The 19,070-nt window shown below is 47.1% G+C and overlaps 1 protein-coding gene across 1 annotated transcript in view; it reads right to left on the reverse strand.

Annotated features, from left to right (window-relative positions):
• LOC129714421 (voltage-dependent P/Q-type calcium channel subunit alpha-1A-like) overlaps positions 1-19,070 on the reverse strand; it is a 261,546-nt gene that overhangs the window by 122,615 nt on the left and 119,861 nt on the right. Inside the window, exons 8-10 of the mRNA XM_055664004.1 lie at positions 4,023-4,126; positions 2,904-3,019; positions 1,797-1,853 (exon numbers count right to left, since the gene is read on the reverse strand). Of these exons, the coding sequence (XP_055519979.1) occupies positions 1,797-1,853; positions 2,904-3,019; positions 4,023-4,126 (277 nt within the window). The remainder of the gene's footprint in view (positions 1-1,796; positions 1,854-2,903; positions 3,020-4,022; positions 4,127-19,070) is intronic.

The following is a 19,070-nucleotide window of genomic DNA, read 5'->3' on the forward strand; positions in this document are numbered from 1 at the left end:
AGAGTTGCCCACCATTCTAAACTTACCTTTCCCAGGTGTGGGAGACCTGGGTAAAATGGCCCTCGGTACCCTAGAGGTATCCCACATTGCACAGCAGGCTCTGGGCAGCAAGTAGGCCTCAGGCCTTTCACTCTAGGCATCACCATGGATACCTTTTGATACCAATCGGCAGCTGCAAAGACCTTCGAACTATCTTTACATCTCGCTGACAGAAACATTTAAAAACTAATGAGACAGATTGAAAATATATTACAGAAAAGACATTAGAACAGGTACGTGGATAGGACAGGGTTGGAGGGATATGGGCCAAACATATAAAATTCCTAAGGGATTGGACAAGCTAGATGCAGGAAAAATGTTCCCCATGTTGGGAGAGTTCAGAACCAAGGGTCACATTTTAAGAATAAGGGAAAGGTCATTTAGGACTGGGATGAGGAAAAACCTTTTCACTCAGAGAGTTGTGAATTTGTGGAATTCTCTGCCACAGAAGGCAGCGGAGGTCAATTCTCTGGATGTATTCAAGAGAGAGATATAGCTCTTAGGGCCAACAGAATCAAGGGATATGAGGAGAAAGCAGAAACAGGGTACTGATTCTGGATGATCAGCCATGATCATATTGAATGGCGGTGCTGGCTCAAAGGGCCGAATGGCCTACTTCTGCACCTATTTTCTATGTTTCAGTTCAGTTTTTAGTTTATCATCATGTGTACTGAGGTACAGCGAAAAGCTTTTGTTGCGTGCTAACCAGTCAGCAGAAAGACAATATGTTCCACAGTCTGATGAAGGGTCTCGACCCGAAACGACACCCATTCCTTCTCTCCAGAGATGCTGCCTGTCCCGCTGAGTTACTCCAGCGTTTTGTGTCTATGTTCCACAAGATGGATATAGGTGAGGGGGGATTGAACAGGGGCTGGAGTCAGGTGGTACATGGGTGGGACATGGGGAATCCACTTGTCCAATGGTTCAATTCCCACCAGTGGATCTAAGGTTTTTTTTAACCTTACCAAAAATAATGAATTCAATTATTTACAATAACATGTACAATACAAAATAACTAAAAACAAAAAACCACCACCATAACACAAGTCAGACAAATATTATTCAATATCGAATCTACTATTAAACAACTAAATCCCCATCCTTATTAAGGGTGCATTCCAACCCCCGCGGTGCACAGCGGTCCCGGAAATCCCCCAGGGCACCTGTGGTCAGCGCGTAATCCCTCTATAGTACCATGTGTAAGAAAGAACTGCAGATGCTGGTTAAAATCGAAGGTAGACACAAAATGCTGGAGTAACTCAGCGGGAGAGGCAGCATCTCTGGAGAGAAAGAATGGGTGACGTTTCGGGTCTCGACCCAAAACGTTGTCCGTCCCTTCTCTCCAGAGATGCTGCCTCACCCGCTGAGTTACTCCAGCATTTTGTGTCTACCCTTTCTAGCAGCACCTGGGCGCGTACGTAATCACAGAAAAGGGGCAGTGGATCTGAGATTCGGGTGCAAGGGAACACCTCTCATCACATGTGTAAGAAAGAACAGCAGATGCTGGAAAAAGTGAAGGTAAACAAAAGTGCTGGAGAAACTCAGCGGGTGAGGCAGCATCTATGGAGAGAAGGAATAGGCGACGTTTCGGGTTGAGACCCTCCTTCAGACGTCACCTATTCCTTCTCTCCTTCTCTCCACAGATGCTGCCTCACCCGTTGAGTTTCTCCAGCACTTTTGTCCACCTATCAACTCATGGTGCATTTACAACTTTTGACCAAGACTGAATAGGTGTATTTTCTCTAGATTTGCCTTACCATCAAAGGGTGATTTTTCCTCCGTGTCTGTCTCCTCCTCCGCCAATATTACCTCCTCTGCATGCAATGAATAGTCAAATAACAGGAAGAAAATGAGAATATGATGAAGGGACCAGTAATAACTCCTATGCGCACAATACATCCTAGAACAGTTTTACACATTCATAAAACTTTCAGGCTTAACTTGATAGAAACATAGACAATAGGTGCAGGAGTAGGCCATTCGGCCCTTCAAGCCAGCACCGCCATTCAATATGATCATGGCTGATCATCCCCAATCAGTACCCCGTTCCTGCTCTTTCCCCCATATGTCTTGATTCCTTTAGCTCTAAGAGCTTCATCTACTGTAACTCTCTCTTGAATCAGTTTGAAGAAGGGTCTCAACCTGAAACATCACCCATTCCTTCTCTTCAGAGATGCTGCCTGTCCTGCTGAGTTACTCCAGCTTTTTGTGTCTATCTTTGGTTTAAACAGCATCTGCAGTTCCTTCCTACACATCTATCTCTCTTGAATACATCAGATGGCTGGGAATTTTTGACATGGAGAATTGCCATTAGTTCTTTGATATCTTTAGAGAGTTAATTGTTATCATTAGACCGTAAGCAGAATTAGGCTATTCAGCCCATCTGATGACGGGTCTCGACCTGTAATGTCACCTATTCCTTTCCTACAGAGATGCAGCCTGACTCGCTGAGTTACTCCACCACTTTTCTGTCTACATTTAGCCCAGCTAGTGTGCTCCGTCATTAGATAATTGCTGATCTAACTTTCCCTCTCAACCCCATTGCCCTGCCTTCTCCCCGTAACCTTTGAGACTGTCTTCATTGGGATTAAACAGCTTTAATTCATTTCAGATCCTCCAGCATTTTGTTTTTACCCTTTGAATTCGTCCTGCACTTTTTAACCCTTTGACTTTCCCCATCACCCGTTTAAAATTTCCTCTAGCTCTTTGAATCCCCCCCTTTGAGTTCCTCCAGCCCATTGTCATTTAGCTCAGAGCCCACAGAACTATAGTGAAAGCAAGCCATCAGTGACTTCTCAGGAAGTCAGAGAACAGGAGGTAAGGCCTAGCCCAACCTACCTCTTAAGGCCGAATCCCACACTTACCTGCTTTACAAATCCACTCCAAGTATCCGTTCAACTCCCTCTCAATCTGTTGTTGTCTTCTCAGTTTGAGGAATGCTCGCCTATTCTCTACCCTCTCTCTCTCTTTAGCAAATTCCCTGCAAGAGAGATATTACCGTTAGTTCAGCAACAAGGGACTTTCAGCAAGGGCCACGCTCCTTCGCTCAGGAATTGTTTGGGAGCGCCAGCGGTGGGAAAGGATTGAGCTGCTGCTACTGGGAAGGATATCCCATGAAGGAAAAAACCCTGGAACCCATCATCAGTGAAAATCCTGCCCGGATATTGAGACTGGCAACAAGTAATGACTCTCTCCTGCCAGTACTTTTATGGCATAAAGAAACTTAAACTCTGGAGGGTCAGGGTTTTCCGACTGATTTGATTGAAAAATTCTAAACACAAAATGCTGGAGTAACTCAGCATGTCAGGCAGCATCTGCGGAAGGAATAGATAGGTGTCATTTTGGGTCAGGAGCCTTCTTCAGTATCCAAGTCTGAAGAAGGGACGCAAAATTAGATGTCATCTATACATTTCCTTCCCATGTGCTGCCTGACCTGCTGAATTACTCCAGCACTCTGTGTTTTGCTCAAGATTCGAGCATCTGCAGTTCCTTGTGCCTCTCTTCCCTTTGTTCTGCCTGGCCTTCCCATATCTCCTTTGGTTTAGTTTGGAGATACAGCATGGAAACAGGGCCATCGAGTCTACAGCAACCCATTTGCATTAGTTCTGTTATCTAACTTTCACACCCATTCCGTACACAATCTTACAAAGGGCCGATTAACCTACAAACCCGCAAGTCTTTGGAATGTGGCAGGAAATAGGATCACCCGGAGAAAACCCACACAGTCAAAAGGAAAATGGATCCCCGCACACTAACACTATTCTACACATGAGGGACAATTGTTACATTTATGCCCCAAGCCAATTCACCTACAAACCTGTATGTCCTTGGAGTGTGGGAGGAAATCGAAGATCTCGGAGTAAACCCACGTGGGTCACGGAGAGAACGTACAAATTCCGTACAGACAGCGCCCGTAGTCGGGATCGAACCTGGGTCTCCGGCGGTGTGAGGCAGCAACTCTACCACACCAGGGGGGCACTTACCCGGACAACACCCCGAGAACAAGATTGAGCATGAAGAAGGAGCCGATGATGATGAGAGGGATGAAGTACAACCAGTTCCAGGTGCTCCCCAAAGCATCGTCACTCTGCACGGAAGAAACAAAAGAATACAATTAGCCAACTCACCCAGCAGCTGTTATCAGGCAACTGAACCATCCTTCCACAACCAGAGAGCGGTCCTCAACTCATCATCGGCAGTCCCTTGAAACGAGTATGACTGTCCTCTCCTCTCCATAGGGTCGTCTACTTGTGTAGATGTCTGTAGAGGCTGATCTACGATCCGCGATCCACACACCTTAGTGCAACGTGGGCAGTGGAGACTGGTAGTTGTCGAACTACTATCTACCTTATTGGTGACCCTCGGACTATCCTTGATCGGAGTCTGCTGGCTTTACCTTGCACTAAACGTTATTCCCTGATCATGTATCTGTACACCGTAAATGGCTCGATTGTAATCATGTATTGTCTTACCGCTGACTGGTTAGCACGCAACAAAACCTTTTCAATGTACCTCGGTACACGTGACAATAAACTCAACTGAACTGAGTCCCTCTTAGGACACCTATTTTTTGAAAATATAAATCAAAAACATTGCTGCCTGTCCCGCTGAGTTACTCCTGCTTTATGTGTCTATCTTCAGTTTAAACACCAGGAAGCATTTGGCATTGACATTATCGGCACTGGGCTGCACCCATGAATCTTCCGCGATCTGCCACCTTGTTCTCAGGTAATCAGTTTGTGAAATAATTAAGTCGTTCCCTGAAGGAAACGTTTCCTCCGCTCATACATAATCAGGACGAGAAACCATTATATCAACACGATGAACAATGCGCATAATTAGTAGGCTCTAACGAGATGATTAAATCAATGATTCAGGGAATCATTCCCATTCATCAGCATTTGCACCAGGTTTACGCAACGGCCACTCGTTGTGTATGCAGGAAATTCCCAATAAATTAAAATATCAGCGTCCGTTCCCCAAAACCAATCGGCTGCGTTCTCACCTTCTGGATGTGACTTTGCACCAGATGCCTCAAACCAAAGATCCTATAGGATCTTTGTCAGGTCTAAGGAAGAGCCTCGAGGTCAAGGTGGCTGTGCTGCGGAGATCCGATGGGGGGACCCGGTGTGAAGGGGGAGGGGCACCAAGAACAAAGAGAGACCCAACGAGGTGGGGGGGGGAGGTGGGGCAAGCATTAAGGGGGACCTGGTGTGAGCCGCTGAGGACTAAGGGGGAACCCACGACGAAAGGGGCCGCTGAGAGCAAAGAGGAACCAGCATATGGCGGGATGGCGACTGCGGGTGCTCGGAAGGCCCCGACCACGGGTGAACATCTGGGAAGATCGGAGGGGACGACTGGCTGGACTATGGTGCCTTCCTCACCTTGGTGCCACTGTGTTATGTTGTGTCGTGGACTTTCTGTGTTTTTTTAAATTCTATTTTATTTTTAATATGTTTTATTATTTATTATATATTTATTTTTATGATACTGACTGTAAAGGGAAATCATTTCGTTGTCTCTAATTGAGACAATGACCATAAATTTGAATACAATACAATATGGGGGGGGGTTTCTGAGAGCAAAGAGGGAACCAGTAGAGGGGGTGGGGGGCACCAGGCACTAATGGGGTCCCGGCGTGTGGGGAACATGTCATTTTCATCCTGCCTTTGTGGCGACTCTTTCATGCACTTTGTCTGCAACAACAAATAATTCCACTGCACCTACCGAGGTTCCACTGACAATAAAGTATTCTCATTATTAGCTAAACCCATCCAAGCTAGTCCCACTCACCAGCTTTTGGCCAGATCCCTCCAAACTTGTCCTATCCATGCGCCTGTCGAAGTGTCTAAAGGTTCATCCTTTTGTTCTGAAGTTTTAGTTCAGTTTGTTTAGTTTAGAGATACAGCACGGAAACAGGGACTTCGGCCCAACCGAGACCGCACTGGCCAGCGATCCCTGCACGCTTACAACATCCTACACACACTAGGGCCAATTCACATTTACACCAAGCCAATTAACCTACAAACCTGCACGTCTTGGGAGTGTGGGTGGAAACTGGAGATCCCGGGCCCCATAGCAGAAGCTTCCACGTGGCGGGGCTGGGAGACTGGAAGTATCCTGAGCTAATTCTGCTACCAACATTTTTTTTTTTTTTTTTTTTTTTAATTTCAAAATAGACTTTATTCAATTGATAAATATATACAATTCCTGAACCATTCAAACAAATAAAATTCATCCGACATTTTCGGAGACTATACAAGTTTTTTCAGTACAATTTTTTTACATTTGTCAAATTTCACCAAACAGTCCCCCACCCGTGCCACTCTGTGGCCCCTGTCCAAGTAATAAATATATACAGTGTTTACAGTGCGAAAATTTCATTTGACATTTTCATTTCCACAAATAATTCTGCTACCAACATCATCTATTGCAACAAGTGATGGCTCCCACTGATTGTCGCTAGAAGCTTGCGTCCTTTTCAGGACGGGCTATGACAGCGATGTCACATTTGAGACATGGAAGTTGGACATGATCCTGGAGAAAACCCATGCAGGTCACGGGGAGAACGTACAAACTCCGTACAGGCAGCACCCGCGGTCAGGATGGAACCCGGGCATCTGGCGCTGTGAGGCAGCAACTCTACCGCTGCGCCACCGTGATGAATCGTGGTGGTGGTTGCTGTCTGGGGCTGGTTAACAGTGAAATGCAACCTTCTCTCCCCCCCACCTGATGGAGCTGGGGGTTGACATGCCCACGGGATGCATTCAACAGCAGGAGCTGCAGCAGAGTGTGACATTCACTCCACTGGGGCAGTGCTCAATGGGAATGAGTTGGCACAGCTTGCTTGCTGCACACTCTCAGGAGGCTTGTACTCATTGAATGAACCAGACCATTAGTGGTGGAGCAAACACAGGGGAGGAGGAAGCAGCAGCAGTGTACACAGAGAGAGACCTGCTGCCCGCTACACTCTGGGCAAGAGACTCTGTGCATCTACCCGATGTATTCCTCTCATGATTTTACACACCTCTAGAAGATCATCCCTCATTCTCCTGCGCTCCAAGGAGTAGAGTCCCAGCCTACACAACCTCTCCCTGTAGCTCACACCCTCCAGTCCTTGCAACATCCCCGTAAATCTTCCCCGTACCTGTTTTCAGCTTGGCAACATCTTAACAAATGGCGCATATAAAAATCTAAAACGCTCTTTGGATAGGCTGGACGCGATGGGCCGAATGGCCTCCCGCTGTGCAGCAAACCACCCCCCCCCCCCGAAAACAATGGGAATTGTAAGGGAAATCGCTCAGCTGCAACATATTGCACAGGTTATGTTATTAAAAGCCCAGCTCACATCATTCGTGGAGGCTGCCTTTCATTTATACGTGTGAATAAGGGAAGGGAAGATTGTTAATGTCTAACTACACGTTAAATACAAGAGCTCAGAGCTGTAGACAACCGCATCGCCACAGCCCACACACCACTCTGGAAAATAATCTCCATTCTGGACTTGCAGCTCGTACACACACTGCGCCTGCCTGCCTGCCTGCCTGCCTGTTACTATATTTAATCACTGCATAAAGCAGCAGATAGAAATGTCTCCAGGCTCAGAACCATGCACGTCATCTATTGAAGGTGCATCATTGTTCCCCTGTGATTTAATGAGAAAAAAAAACATTGCCTGGTCTAACATTCAGATCACAGTGATCAGGGCTGCAGGAGTTAGTGAAGGCTGCAATGAGCATGGGGTGGTTAGATTGGAACATCTTCCACTGAAAAGTTATCTCACGACATATGGAATCGAATGCTGTGTTTGCTGCAACTAGGCTGACATTTTTGCTGTTTCAAGCGCGGTTCTTCATAGCATGGCTTATGCTGAGAGAATGGAGCAGCTGGGCTTGTACACTCTGGAGTTTAGAAGGATGAGATGGTATCTCATTGAAACATATAAGATTGTTAAGGGCTTGGACGCGCTAGAGGCAGGAAACATGTTCCCGATGTTAGGGGAGTCCAGAACCAGGGGCCACACAGTTTAAGAATAAGGAGTAGGCCATTTAGAACGGAGACGAGGAAACACTTTTTCTCACAGAGAGTGGTGAGTCTGTGGAATTCTCCGGTGGAGGCAGGTTCTCCGGATGCTTTCAAGAGAGAACTAGATATGGCTCTTAAAAATAGTGGAGTCAGGGGATATGGGGAGAGGCAGGAACGGGGTACTGATTGGGGATGATCAGCCATGATCACATTGAATGGCGGTGCTGGCTCGAAGGGCCAAATGGCCTACTCCTGCACCTATTGTCTATTGCCTATTGGCTATCAACTACAAGGTAGCAAGTAGCAACATGTTTTAAACTATCTATCTGTTCTGATGTACTTAATCATTTGACATCCATTGTAGTATTTGCTTTGATTGTATCACCTTGCCCTGAAAGGTTATTTCAAGGCGTATGGAATTAAATGCTGTTTGGTGCAAATAGGCTAATTCAACGCTTCAAAGGCGGTAGATTTGGTTTTCATAGCACGTCTATCTACTAGAGGCTTCAAGTAACAACATGCTCTCCCACACCTTCCACCCACATGGCACCCATGTCGAACCAGGGGTAAACACAGGATACCCAACCCAAACAAAATACTGACACAAAGCCACATATGCAACGCAGGGACAGGTGGAAAGTAGCATGCTCAGAGATGGAGGGAGAAACCTATGAAAGACAAAGAGAGGCACCGCGCCGCAGCAGGTGGAGCTGCTGCCTAATAGCGCCAGAGAGCCAGGTTTTAGTTTACTTTAGAGATACAGCGCGGAAACACCGAGCCACGCCAACCAGCGATCCCCGCACATTAACACTACCACACACACACACACTAGGGACAATTTACACTTATACCCAAGCCAATTAACCTACAAACCTGTGTGTCTTTGGAGAGTGGGAGGAAACCCGGGTGGTCAAGGGGAGAATGTACAAACTCCGTACAGAGACCCGGGTTCCACCCTGACCACGGGTGCTGTCTGTACGGAGTTTGTACATTCTCCCCGTGACCTGTGTGGGTTTTCTCCGGGTGCTCCAGTTTCCTCCCACACTCCAAAGACATGCAAGTTTGTAGGTTAATTGGCTTCTGTAAATTGTAAATGACCCCTAGTGTGTGTAGGATAGTGTTATGTTAGTGTTATGTTAGTGTATGGGGATCGCTGGTCGGTGCGGGCTAGGTGGGCCAAAGGACCTGTTTCCGCACTGTATCTCTGAAGCCCAAAGCACCTCGGCCTAACACATTGCTACCCCCACCGATATTGCTTGACCCACTAAGTTCCTCCAGCACTTTGCATTTTACTCAGGGTCAAGAACTACAGTCTCTGTCAGTGGCCCCTACAGCCCATATGTGGCTTAAAGAAAACAAAATCAGTAAGGTGAGCATCCTGAAAGGGAGGGTGCATTGATGCGTTCAAATAGATGGCAATTCAGATGTGACAAGCATGTGCCCGGGTGACATGCTGACACAATAGATCAAGCTGCCAAAGTGGCTGCGATTCATGCTGCCACACATGCCATGCCCATGTGCCTCTATAGAGCAGCAACCTCACTCACAACAGCAGCTAGCTACATACTAATGAAGCTTACAGGCAATGCTGCCCTGCCTGAGCTGTGGGGGGGCTGCAGTATCAGGGAAATTCATTCGCAACCCGACACGACACGATACGATAGAACCATATTCATCCCAGGAGGGAAATTGATCTGCCAATAGTCATAAAAAACAAGAAATACATGAGACATTAAATTAAAGTGACGAGTGGAAAGGCTTGGGGGATGTGCAAAGATTGGGGAGGGGGGTGGGGGGGGGAGTCAGTCTCAGTCTACCCCACGACAGAAGGAGGAGGGGGTTGCACAGTTTGATAGCTACGGAGAAGAAGGGTCTCCTGTGGCGTTCAGTGCTGCATCTTGGTGGAACCAGTCTGTTGCTGAACCCATCGAGAGTACGGTGATTAAACTGAGGCAAACAATGTAATGGAAGTAGTGAAAGATATCATGGTCCTGGTCATCTAAACTCTTAAATAGATTGCATTTTAATACCAGCGCCTACTATTAATGCACGCACACACAGAGAGAGACAGCTTCTGCCATTGCTCATTACAATACACAATAGACAATAGACAATAGGTGCAGGAGTAGGCCATTTGGCCCTTCGAGCCAGCACCGCCATTCAATGTGATCATGGCTGATCATCCCCAATCAGTACCCCGTTCCTGCCTTCTCCCCATATCCCCTGACTCTGCTATTTTTAAGAGCCCTATCTAGTTCTCTCTTGAAAGCATCCAGAGAACGGGCCTCCACCGCCCTCTGTTACTATTGCATGAAAACAGATACACCGTGATCTGCTGCGTTTAATCTTGCAGCACCCCTTCTGCCTGTTGGGTTCTATGCATGCATCCAACTTGCTAGCTTTGGATGGAGACACAAAGCTGGAGTAACTCAGCGGGTCACACAGCATGTCTGGAGAGAAGGGATAGATGACGTTTCGGGTCGAGACCCTTCTGTGGTCACTGTGATTGTATGCATGTCCATGTCCAATGCCCTCAATACACTTCAAATATTAAAATCAAACATTAAAGGCACAGTTACATTTCTATATAAAGGGTGGTGCAACGGTAGAGTTGCCACTGCACAGCGCCAGAGGCCCGGGTTCGATCCTAACTATGATTGCTGACTGTGTGGAGTTTGTATGTTCTCTCCGTGACCTGTGAGGGTTGGACAGGCTAGATGCAGGAAGATTGTTCCCGATGTTAGGGAAGTCCAGGACAAGGGGTCACAGCTTAAGGATAAGGGGGAAATCCTTTCAAAGACATGCAGGTTTGTAGACTAACTGTCCTCTGTAAATTTCCCCTAGTGTGTGGGACGTAGAACTAGTGTGAACGGGTGATCGATGGTGGGCGTGGACACGGTGTCCGAAACACCTGCGACTCTAAACTAAAACACAAAGTTGTGGAGTAACTCAGCGGGGTCCGGCAGCATCTGTGGAGGACAAGGATAGGTGATGTTTTGGGTCAGGACCCTTCTTCAAACTGATGCATTTCAATGGAGAGAAGGAATGGGTGAAGTTTCAGTCTGAAGAAGGGTCTCTACCCGAAACGTCACCCATTCCTTCTCTCCAGAGATGCTGCCTGTCCTGCTGAGTTACTCCAGCATTTTCGGTTTAGACCAGCATCTGCAGTTCCTTCCTGCACATGATACATTTCTACGGTGCCTTTCACATCTTCATGGCTTTCCAGAGAGCCCTGCACCCAATGAAATAAATTCAGTCCCTGTTGCAGAAAAGGGAACGTGAAAATCATCGGTTCAAGAACAGCTTCTTCCCAAGAACAGCTTCTTCCCAAGAACTATCAGGCTCTGTAACACTGCACACCACCAACCACAACTATCAACTGTGTGTGGACTGTCTCTGGTTGCAGCGGTATTGTTTTATTTATTACATATTAGCTTTATGTATTGTGTTTACAGGCCTGTAACGCCGCGCAAAGAAGAATTTTATTGCACCATTATGTACAATTAAACAATCTTTAATGTTGATATTTTCCCCAGTATATTCCCACAGAAACAACCCAGGAAAATGTGGTGTTGGAGGGTGTGTGTGTGTGTGTGTGTGTGTGTGTGTGTGTGTGTGTGTGTGTGTGTGTGTGTGTGTGTGTGTGTGTGTGTGTGTGTGTGTGTGTGTGTGTGTGTGTGTGTGTGTGTGTGTATTTGTGTGTGTGTGTGTATTTGTGTGTGTGTGTATTTGTGTGTGTGTGTGTTTTTATTGTGTGTGTGTGTGTGTGTGTGTGTGTGTGTGTGTGTGTGTGTGTGTGTGTGTGTGTGTGTGTGTGTGTGTGTGTGTGTGTGTGTGTGTGTGTGTGTGTGTGTCTGTCTGTCTGTGTCTGTCTGTCTGTGTGTGTGTTCGTGTGTGTGTGTGTGTGTGTGTGTGTGTATGTGTGTGTGTATGTGTGTGTGTGTGTGTGTGTGTGTGTGTGTGTGTGTGTGTGTGTGTGTGTGTGTGTGTGTGTGTGTGTATGTGTATGTGTGTGTGTATGTGTGTGTGTGTGTGTGTGTGTGTGTGTGTGTGTGTGTGTGTGTGTGTGTGTGTGTGTGTGTGTGTGTGTGTGTGTGTGTGTGTGTGTGTGTGTGTATGTGTGTGTGTGTGTGTGTGCATGTGTGCATGTGTGTGTGTGTGTGTGTATATATATATATGTGTGTGTGTGTGTGTGTGTGTGTGTGTGTGTGCACGTGCGTGCGTGGTTTATGGGTGAATTCACCTCTGTACATTGACCCTGGTGTGCAGGGTGTGGATGAGATAATCGGATAACATAGAACTAGTGCAAACGGGTGATCGATGGTCAGTGTGGACTCGGTGGCCTGAAGGACCGTTTCCATGCTGTATCTCTAAACTAAACTGGAAACTAGGAGTTACTCAGCCTCACCTGTACCCACCTATCACTTATAGACACTAAACGCTGGACTAACAGCGGGACAGGCAGCATCTCTGGAGAAAAAGAATGGGCGACATTTTAGGTCGAGAGCCTTCTTCAGACTGTCCCACATATCACTTGCCGGGTCTTGTCTTGTGTCCTCCTCTCTTCCAGCTTTCTCCCCCCACCACAATCAGTCTGAAGAAGGGTCCTGACCCGAAGCGTCACCTATCCATGTTCTCCACAGATGCTGCCTGACCCGCTGAGTTACTCCAGCACTCTGTGAAACGTCACCTATCCATGTTCTCCACAGATGCTGCCTGACCTACTGAGTTACTCCAGCACTCTGTGAAACGTCACCTATCCATGTTCTCCGCAGATGCTGCCTGACCCACTGAGTTACTCCAGCACTCTGTGTCTTCTTTCCATGTCATGCTTGCTATACATGTCGATCCTTTCATGAGATCCCCAATAAAATTACAAACAATTAAGTAGTTTTGAAGTGTGGTCGCCCTCATAATGTATCTAATCCATACCTTTAGTCTTCTCATCTCTGGCCTTTGTCCAATCATCTGCCTATCAAACGCCCCCTCGCACCTGTATCCACCTATCGCTCTCCAGGCATGGTCCTGCCTCTCCTCTCTTCTACCTTTCTCCTCCCCTCCCCTCCCCTTCCCCCGCCACCACCAAATCAGTCTGAAGAAGGGTCCCGACCCAAATCGCCACCTATCCACATTCTCCAGAGATGCTGCCTGACCCGCTGAATTACCCCAGCAATTTGTGCCTTTTTTTTTAATGTAGAGATTGTGCACCCATTTGCATGCTGCATATTCCCACTAAATGCCCAGATTATCTGTCCTGGGGGATAGTCCATCTCGGACCAGCCCCCAGGACATATTGGACTATCTTCGATAGTGTACTTCAAAGCAGCTCTGTGTGGCCATTGAAATCCACCTAAGTGAGTAGCCAGGGCCTTGAAACCCCACCCAAGCGACAATGCCCTACCCCCTTGACCAGAGCAGCCGAGACAGTAAGCCTGGAGAAGGGTCTCGACCCGAAGCGTTACCTATTCCTTTGCTCCATAGATGCTGCCTCACCCGCTGTGTTTCTCCAGCATTTTTCTCTACCTGAGACATTAACTCTGATTCCTGTCTGACTGTAGATATCGGCTGGCCTACTGAGTGTGCCCAGCGTATTCTGGGGTTTTTTTTTTAGTTCCAGGAAATTAAGGTTAACAATTTGACGAGACGCTGAAAGATCTTCCCAGAAAGGAGTTGCTTTGTTTGCATTTTGACGGGCTAAAGATTCACAGTCACGACATTAACCCTGCAGCCAAACCTGCTCAGGCAAAGAAATTTCAACCTAAATGATAAAGACCATGAGGTTTTAGTGCTCACTATTGTGTTCGGGCGGTAAAGGATTAATGCGCTGATGTGACATCCTCATCCTGCCTGCAGAGAAAGAGGACATTAAGGTACTGCCTCTTCTTACAAGTGGAATATTATCCATCTTATCCTGCGCAATGAATCTCATCTTGGCTTGTGACCAAAGGCTATTGTACTAAATATAACACATAGATCCGTGCATTCAATCAATAAAGCAGTGAACCATGCAACCTCAACAGAGACACACTGAACAAACACACCAGCATTGTCTTTCTGGAATGAGGGGTGCCGAAGGTATCGCAAAACTGCCGGAAGATTTGCACTTTCAAGAAATAGGTCGCTAATTTCGCCTAGACACAAATGGCACACTCTGGCTTTGAATTTGTGTCGTGGCTATCAGTTTGCTTTCCACCTGATTTAGACAATAGACAATAGGTGCAGGAGTAGGCCATTTGGCCCTTCGAGCCAGCACCACCATTCAATGTGATCATGGCTGATCATCCCCAATCAGTACCCCGTTCCTGCCTTCTCCCCATATCCCCTGACTCCGCTATTTTTAAGAGCCCTCTCTCTTGAAAGCATCCAGAGAACCGGCCTCCACCGCCCTCTGAGGCAGAGAATTCCACACTCACCACTCTCTGTGAGAAAAAGTGTCTCCGTTCTAAATGGCTGACTACTTATTCTTAAACTGTGTGGCCCCTGGTTCTGGACTCCCCCAACATCGGGAACATGTTTCCTGCCATTTATCCGCACTACTGTCCGTAAGAAGTGTCCCGACCCAGAACGTCACCCGTCCTTTTGCAAGTGACTTCAAGTAACCCTTGTTTAGCTCACCACCCCCTCCCCATTCAAGGTCCAAGGTTCAAGATTCACATTTGACACATGCACCAATTAAGGTACAGTGCAATGAGTTACCATGCAGCCATTCAATTAAAAAGAACACAACACACAAGAGAATTTAACATAAACATAGAAACATAGAAATTAGGTGCAGGAGTAGGCCATTCGGCCCTTCGAGCCTGCACCGCCATTCAATATGACATGGCTGATCATCCAACTCAGCCCGTACCTGCCTTCTCTCCATACCCTCTGATCCCCTTAGCCACAAGGGCCACATCTAACTCCCTCTTAAATATAGCCAATGAACTGGCCTCGACTACCCTCTGCGGCAGAGAGTTCCAGAGATTCACCACTCTCTGTGTGAAAAAAGTTCTTCTCATCTCAGTTTTAAAGGATATCCCCCTTATCCTTAAGCTGTGACCCCTTGTCCTGGACTTCCCCAACATCGGGAGCAATCTTCCTGCATCTAGCCTGTCCATCCCCTTAAGAATTTTGTAAGTTTCTATAAGATCCCCTCTCAATCTCCTAAATTCTAGAGAGTATAAACCAAGTCTATCCAGTCTTTCTTCATAAGACAGTCCTGACATCCCAGGAATCAGTCTGGTGAACCTTCTCTGCACTCCCTCTATGGCAATAATGTCCTTCCTCAGATTTGGAGACCAAAACTGTATGCAATACTCCAGACCAAGACCCTGTACAACTGCAGTAGAACCTCTCTGCTCCTATACTAAAAGATTCACATCCACCGCAGCCTTCTTCACTGTGATGGGAGGCAATAAGGTTCAGTCAGTCTTTCTCCTTTGTTCACAGGTCAGGGGCCTTGACCTTCCTAGTTCTCCAACCAGTCTTACTGTCTCCGACTACATTTTATCTCTGTTTGCTTTGTTGTTAACTTCTCCCAGCCAACAATCATCGATTCTGCATTTTCCTTGATCTCCATTCCCTTTGTCCTGTTTTAACACCTTACACTTCCTTATCTATGCACTTCCCACTTTCCTGACATCAGTCTGAAGAAGGGTCTCGACCCGAAACGTCACCCAATCCTTTTCTCCAGAAATGCTGCCTGTCCCGCTGAGTTAATCCAGCATTCTGTGTCTACCCATCCTTTTCACACAGAGATGCTGCCTGACCCACTGAGTTACTCCAGCACTTTGTCTCTTTCTTTGGTACAAAGCAAGCATCTGCAGTTCCTTGTTTCTGCTTCAAATCATCTGCCTCCTTTTTACTTCCAGACTGTGCTATTTCAACAAACTCCAGATCAGCTACCTTCACAAGAACACATATGTCGTTAAACTGGAAAAAGTGCAGAGAAGATATATGAAGATGTTGCCAGGATCCAAGGGCCTGAGCTATAGGGAGAGGCTGGGCAGGTTAGGACTTTATTCCATGGAGCGCAGGAAGCTGAGAGGTGATCTGATTGAGGTATGCAAAATCATGGGAACACATAGGATGAATGCACAGAGTATTTTGCCCAGAGTAGGGGGATACAAAAACAAGAGGTGAGAAGGACAAGATTTAAACAAAGCTAAGAGGCAACTTATTCACTCAGAGGGTGGTGGGTGTATCGAACAAGCTGCCAGAGAAGATAGTTGAGGCAGGCACTACAACACCTTTTAAAAGACACTTGGACAGTTACAAGGTTTAGAGGGATATGGGCCAAAGCTGGCAAATGGGAGTAACTTAGCGGGGGCATCTAGGTCGGCAAGGATGAGTAGGGCTGAAGGGCCTGTTTCCGTGCTGCAAGAGTAGGCTATCAACTCAGCTCCTCAACTGGCAACGATTCGATCCCATGATGTCTGATCTGCCCCAACCCCTTCTCTTGAGTCCGTTCGTTCCCCACAACCTTTCAAAACACGATCTAGTTCCCGCATCGATCTCGACTACACAACCCTCTGGGGTACAAGGTCCATAGATTCACTGCCCTCTGTGGAAAGAGACGCCTACAAACCCCAGTTTTAAATGATCGACCCCCCGAGGGCACTGCCCGATTCACCTCTACCCCATTGTGGACATCAGACCTTGTCTTGGAACTAATGTGCTACAATGCTAAGAATTATTGAGTGCATTATGTATCATCCCCTTTATTTTGCCTGGAGTTTGCCTCTAGCACAATAGAATTTATGTATAGTTCTTATGCATAGTATGATCTGATCTGTTTGGATTACATGCAATACAAAGATTTTTACTGGTACACGCCTCGGTACACATGAGGATAAAGTGCTGGAGTAAATCACCGGGTCAGGCATCATCTGCGGAAGGAATGGATAGGTCACATCTCAGGTCTACACCTTCTTCAGACTTATTTCTGAAGGCAGTTTAGTTTAGTTTAGTTTACAGATACAGCGTGGAAACAGGCCCTTCAGAATAATCTGAAGAAAGGTCGCAAAATGAAACATCGCCTATCCATGTTCTCCAGAGATGCCGGCTGACCCACTGAGTTACTCCAGCAATTTACGGGTTTTATTTCAATTGATTATTAGCTTGGTTGCTCACCAGATAAACTTGAAAGTAATACTTTATCCCCGAACGTTAACACTAACCCCGCACGGAACATTAGTACAGGTGTCAGAGGCTATGGGGAGAAGACAGGAGAATGGGGTTGGGAAGGAGAGATAGATCAGCCATGATTGAATGGCAGAGTAGACTGTCCCTTCACCTCCCCCCTCGACTCCATTCAAGGACCCAAGCAGTCGTTCCAGGTGCGACAAAGGTTCACCTGTATCTCCTCCAACCTCACCTACTGCATCCGCTGCTCTAGATGTCAGCTGATTTACATCAGTGAGACTAAGCGGAGGTTGGGCGATCGTTTCGCCGAACACCTCCGCTCAGTCCGCAATAACCTACCTGAACTCCCGGTGGCTCAGCACTTCAACTCCCCCTCCCATTCCCAATCCGACCTATCTGTCCTGGGTCTCCTCCATTGCCAGAGTGAGCAACACCGGAAATTGGAGGAACAGCACCTCATATTCCGCCTGGGTTGCTTGCGTCCAGTTTGCATGAACATTGAATTCTCCCAATTTTGCTAGCCCTTGCTGTCTCCTCCCCTTCCTTAACCCTCGAGCTGTCTCCTCCCATCCCCCTGCCCTCGGGCTCCTCCTCCTCCCTTTTTCCTTCCTTCTCCCCCCCCCCACCCCCATCAGTCTGAAGAAGGGTTTCGGCCCGAAACGTCACCTATTTCCTTCGCTCCATAGATGCTGCTGCACCCGCTGAGTTTCTCCAGCATTTTTGTGTACCTTCGATCTTCCAGCATCTGCAGTTCCTTCTTGAACGCAGAGTAGACTTGATGGACTGAATGGCCTAATTCTACACTTGTGGGCCGAGTTGGGCTGAAGGGCCTGTTTCCATGCTGCGAGCCTACAAATGATTCTTCCAAGTTTTCAACGCCAGCCTCTCTCTGTGAGCAGATTGTAAAATTCATCCTCTGGCTGGTTTTGAAATCATTTGTCAAATGTACACAGATACTGCTATATCCCGAGGAAAGGCACAACAGCAAGTTTACAAAAAGGGAAGTGCACTGATGCATGCCGAGACTCTTCACATCACTGCACTCTGGGAACTGAAGGCAGAGAGATGTAGCCAGAATCACACACGGCAACGCATGATAGCGTTGTGATTCCAACCAGAGTCGTCTGATTCGGGAGGAGACATTAACGTGAAGGTATTAAGAAGATGAGTGAGAGATATATAAGATTGTTAAGGCCTTGGACAAGCTAGAGGCAGGAAACATGTTCCCGATGTTGGGGGAGCCCAGAACCAGGGGCCACACACAGTTTAAGAATAAGGAGTAAGCCGAGGAACGGAGACGAGGAAACACTTTTTCTCACAGAGAGTTGTGAGTCTGTGGAATTCCCTGCCTCAGAGGGCGGTGGAGGCAGGTTCTCTGGATGCATTCAAGAGAGAGCTAGATAGGGTTCTTAAACACAGCAGAGCTATCCTGTGCCATCAGGAACTATATGAGTGTAATATACTAGTTGGAAACCTCGCCTTCCTCACTCCTCCATCTCCGAAATATCCTTCAACATTATAGCACAATGCACAGTACAGTGAGCACGGTGGCACAGCGGTAGAGTTGCTGCCTCACAGCGCCAGAGACCCGCGTTCCATCCTCACTACGGGTGCTGTCTGTACGGAGTTTGCACGTTCTCCCCATGACCACATGGGTTTTCTCCAAGATCTTCGGTTTCCTCCCACTCTCCAAAGACGTACAGGTTTGTAGGTTAATTGGCTTGGCATAAATGTAAATTGTCCCTAGGTGTGTGTAGGATAGTGTTGGTGTGCAGGGATCGCTGGTCAGCATGGACCAGGTGGACCGAAGGGCCTGTTTACATACTATATCTCTAAACAAAACTAAAAAAAAAAACTATGAGGAGTCAGAATACACTCGA

The sequence above is a fragment of the Leucoraja erinacea genome, chromosome 39, assembly GCF_028641065.1.
Source record: "Leucoraja erinacea ecotype New England chromosome 39, Leri_hhj_1, whole genome shotgun sequence".
Lineage (NCBI taxonomy): Eukaryota > Metazoa > Chordata > Chondrichthyes > Rajiformes > Rajidae > Leucoraja > Leucoraja erinaceus.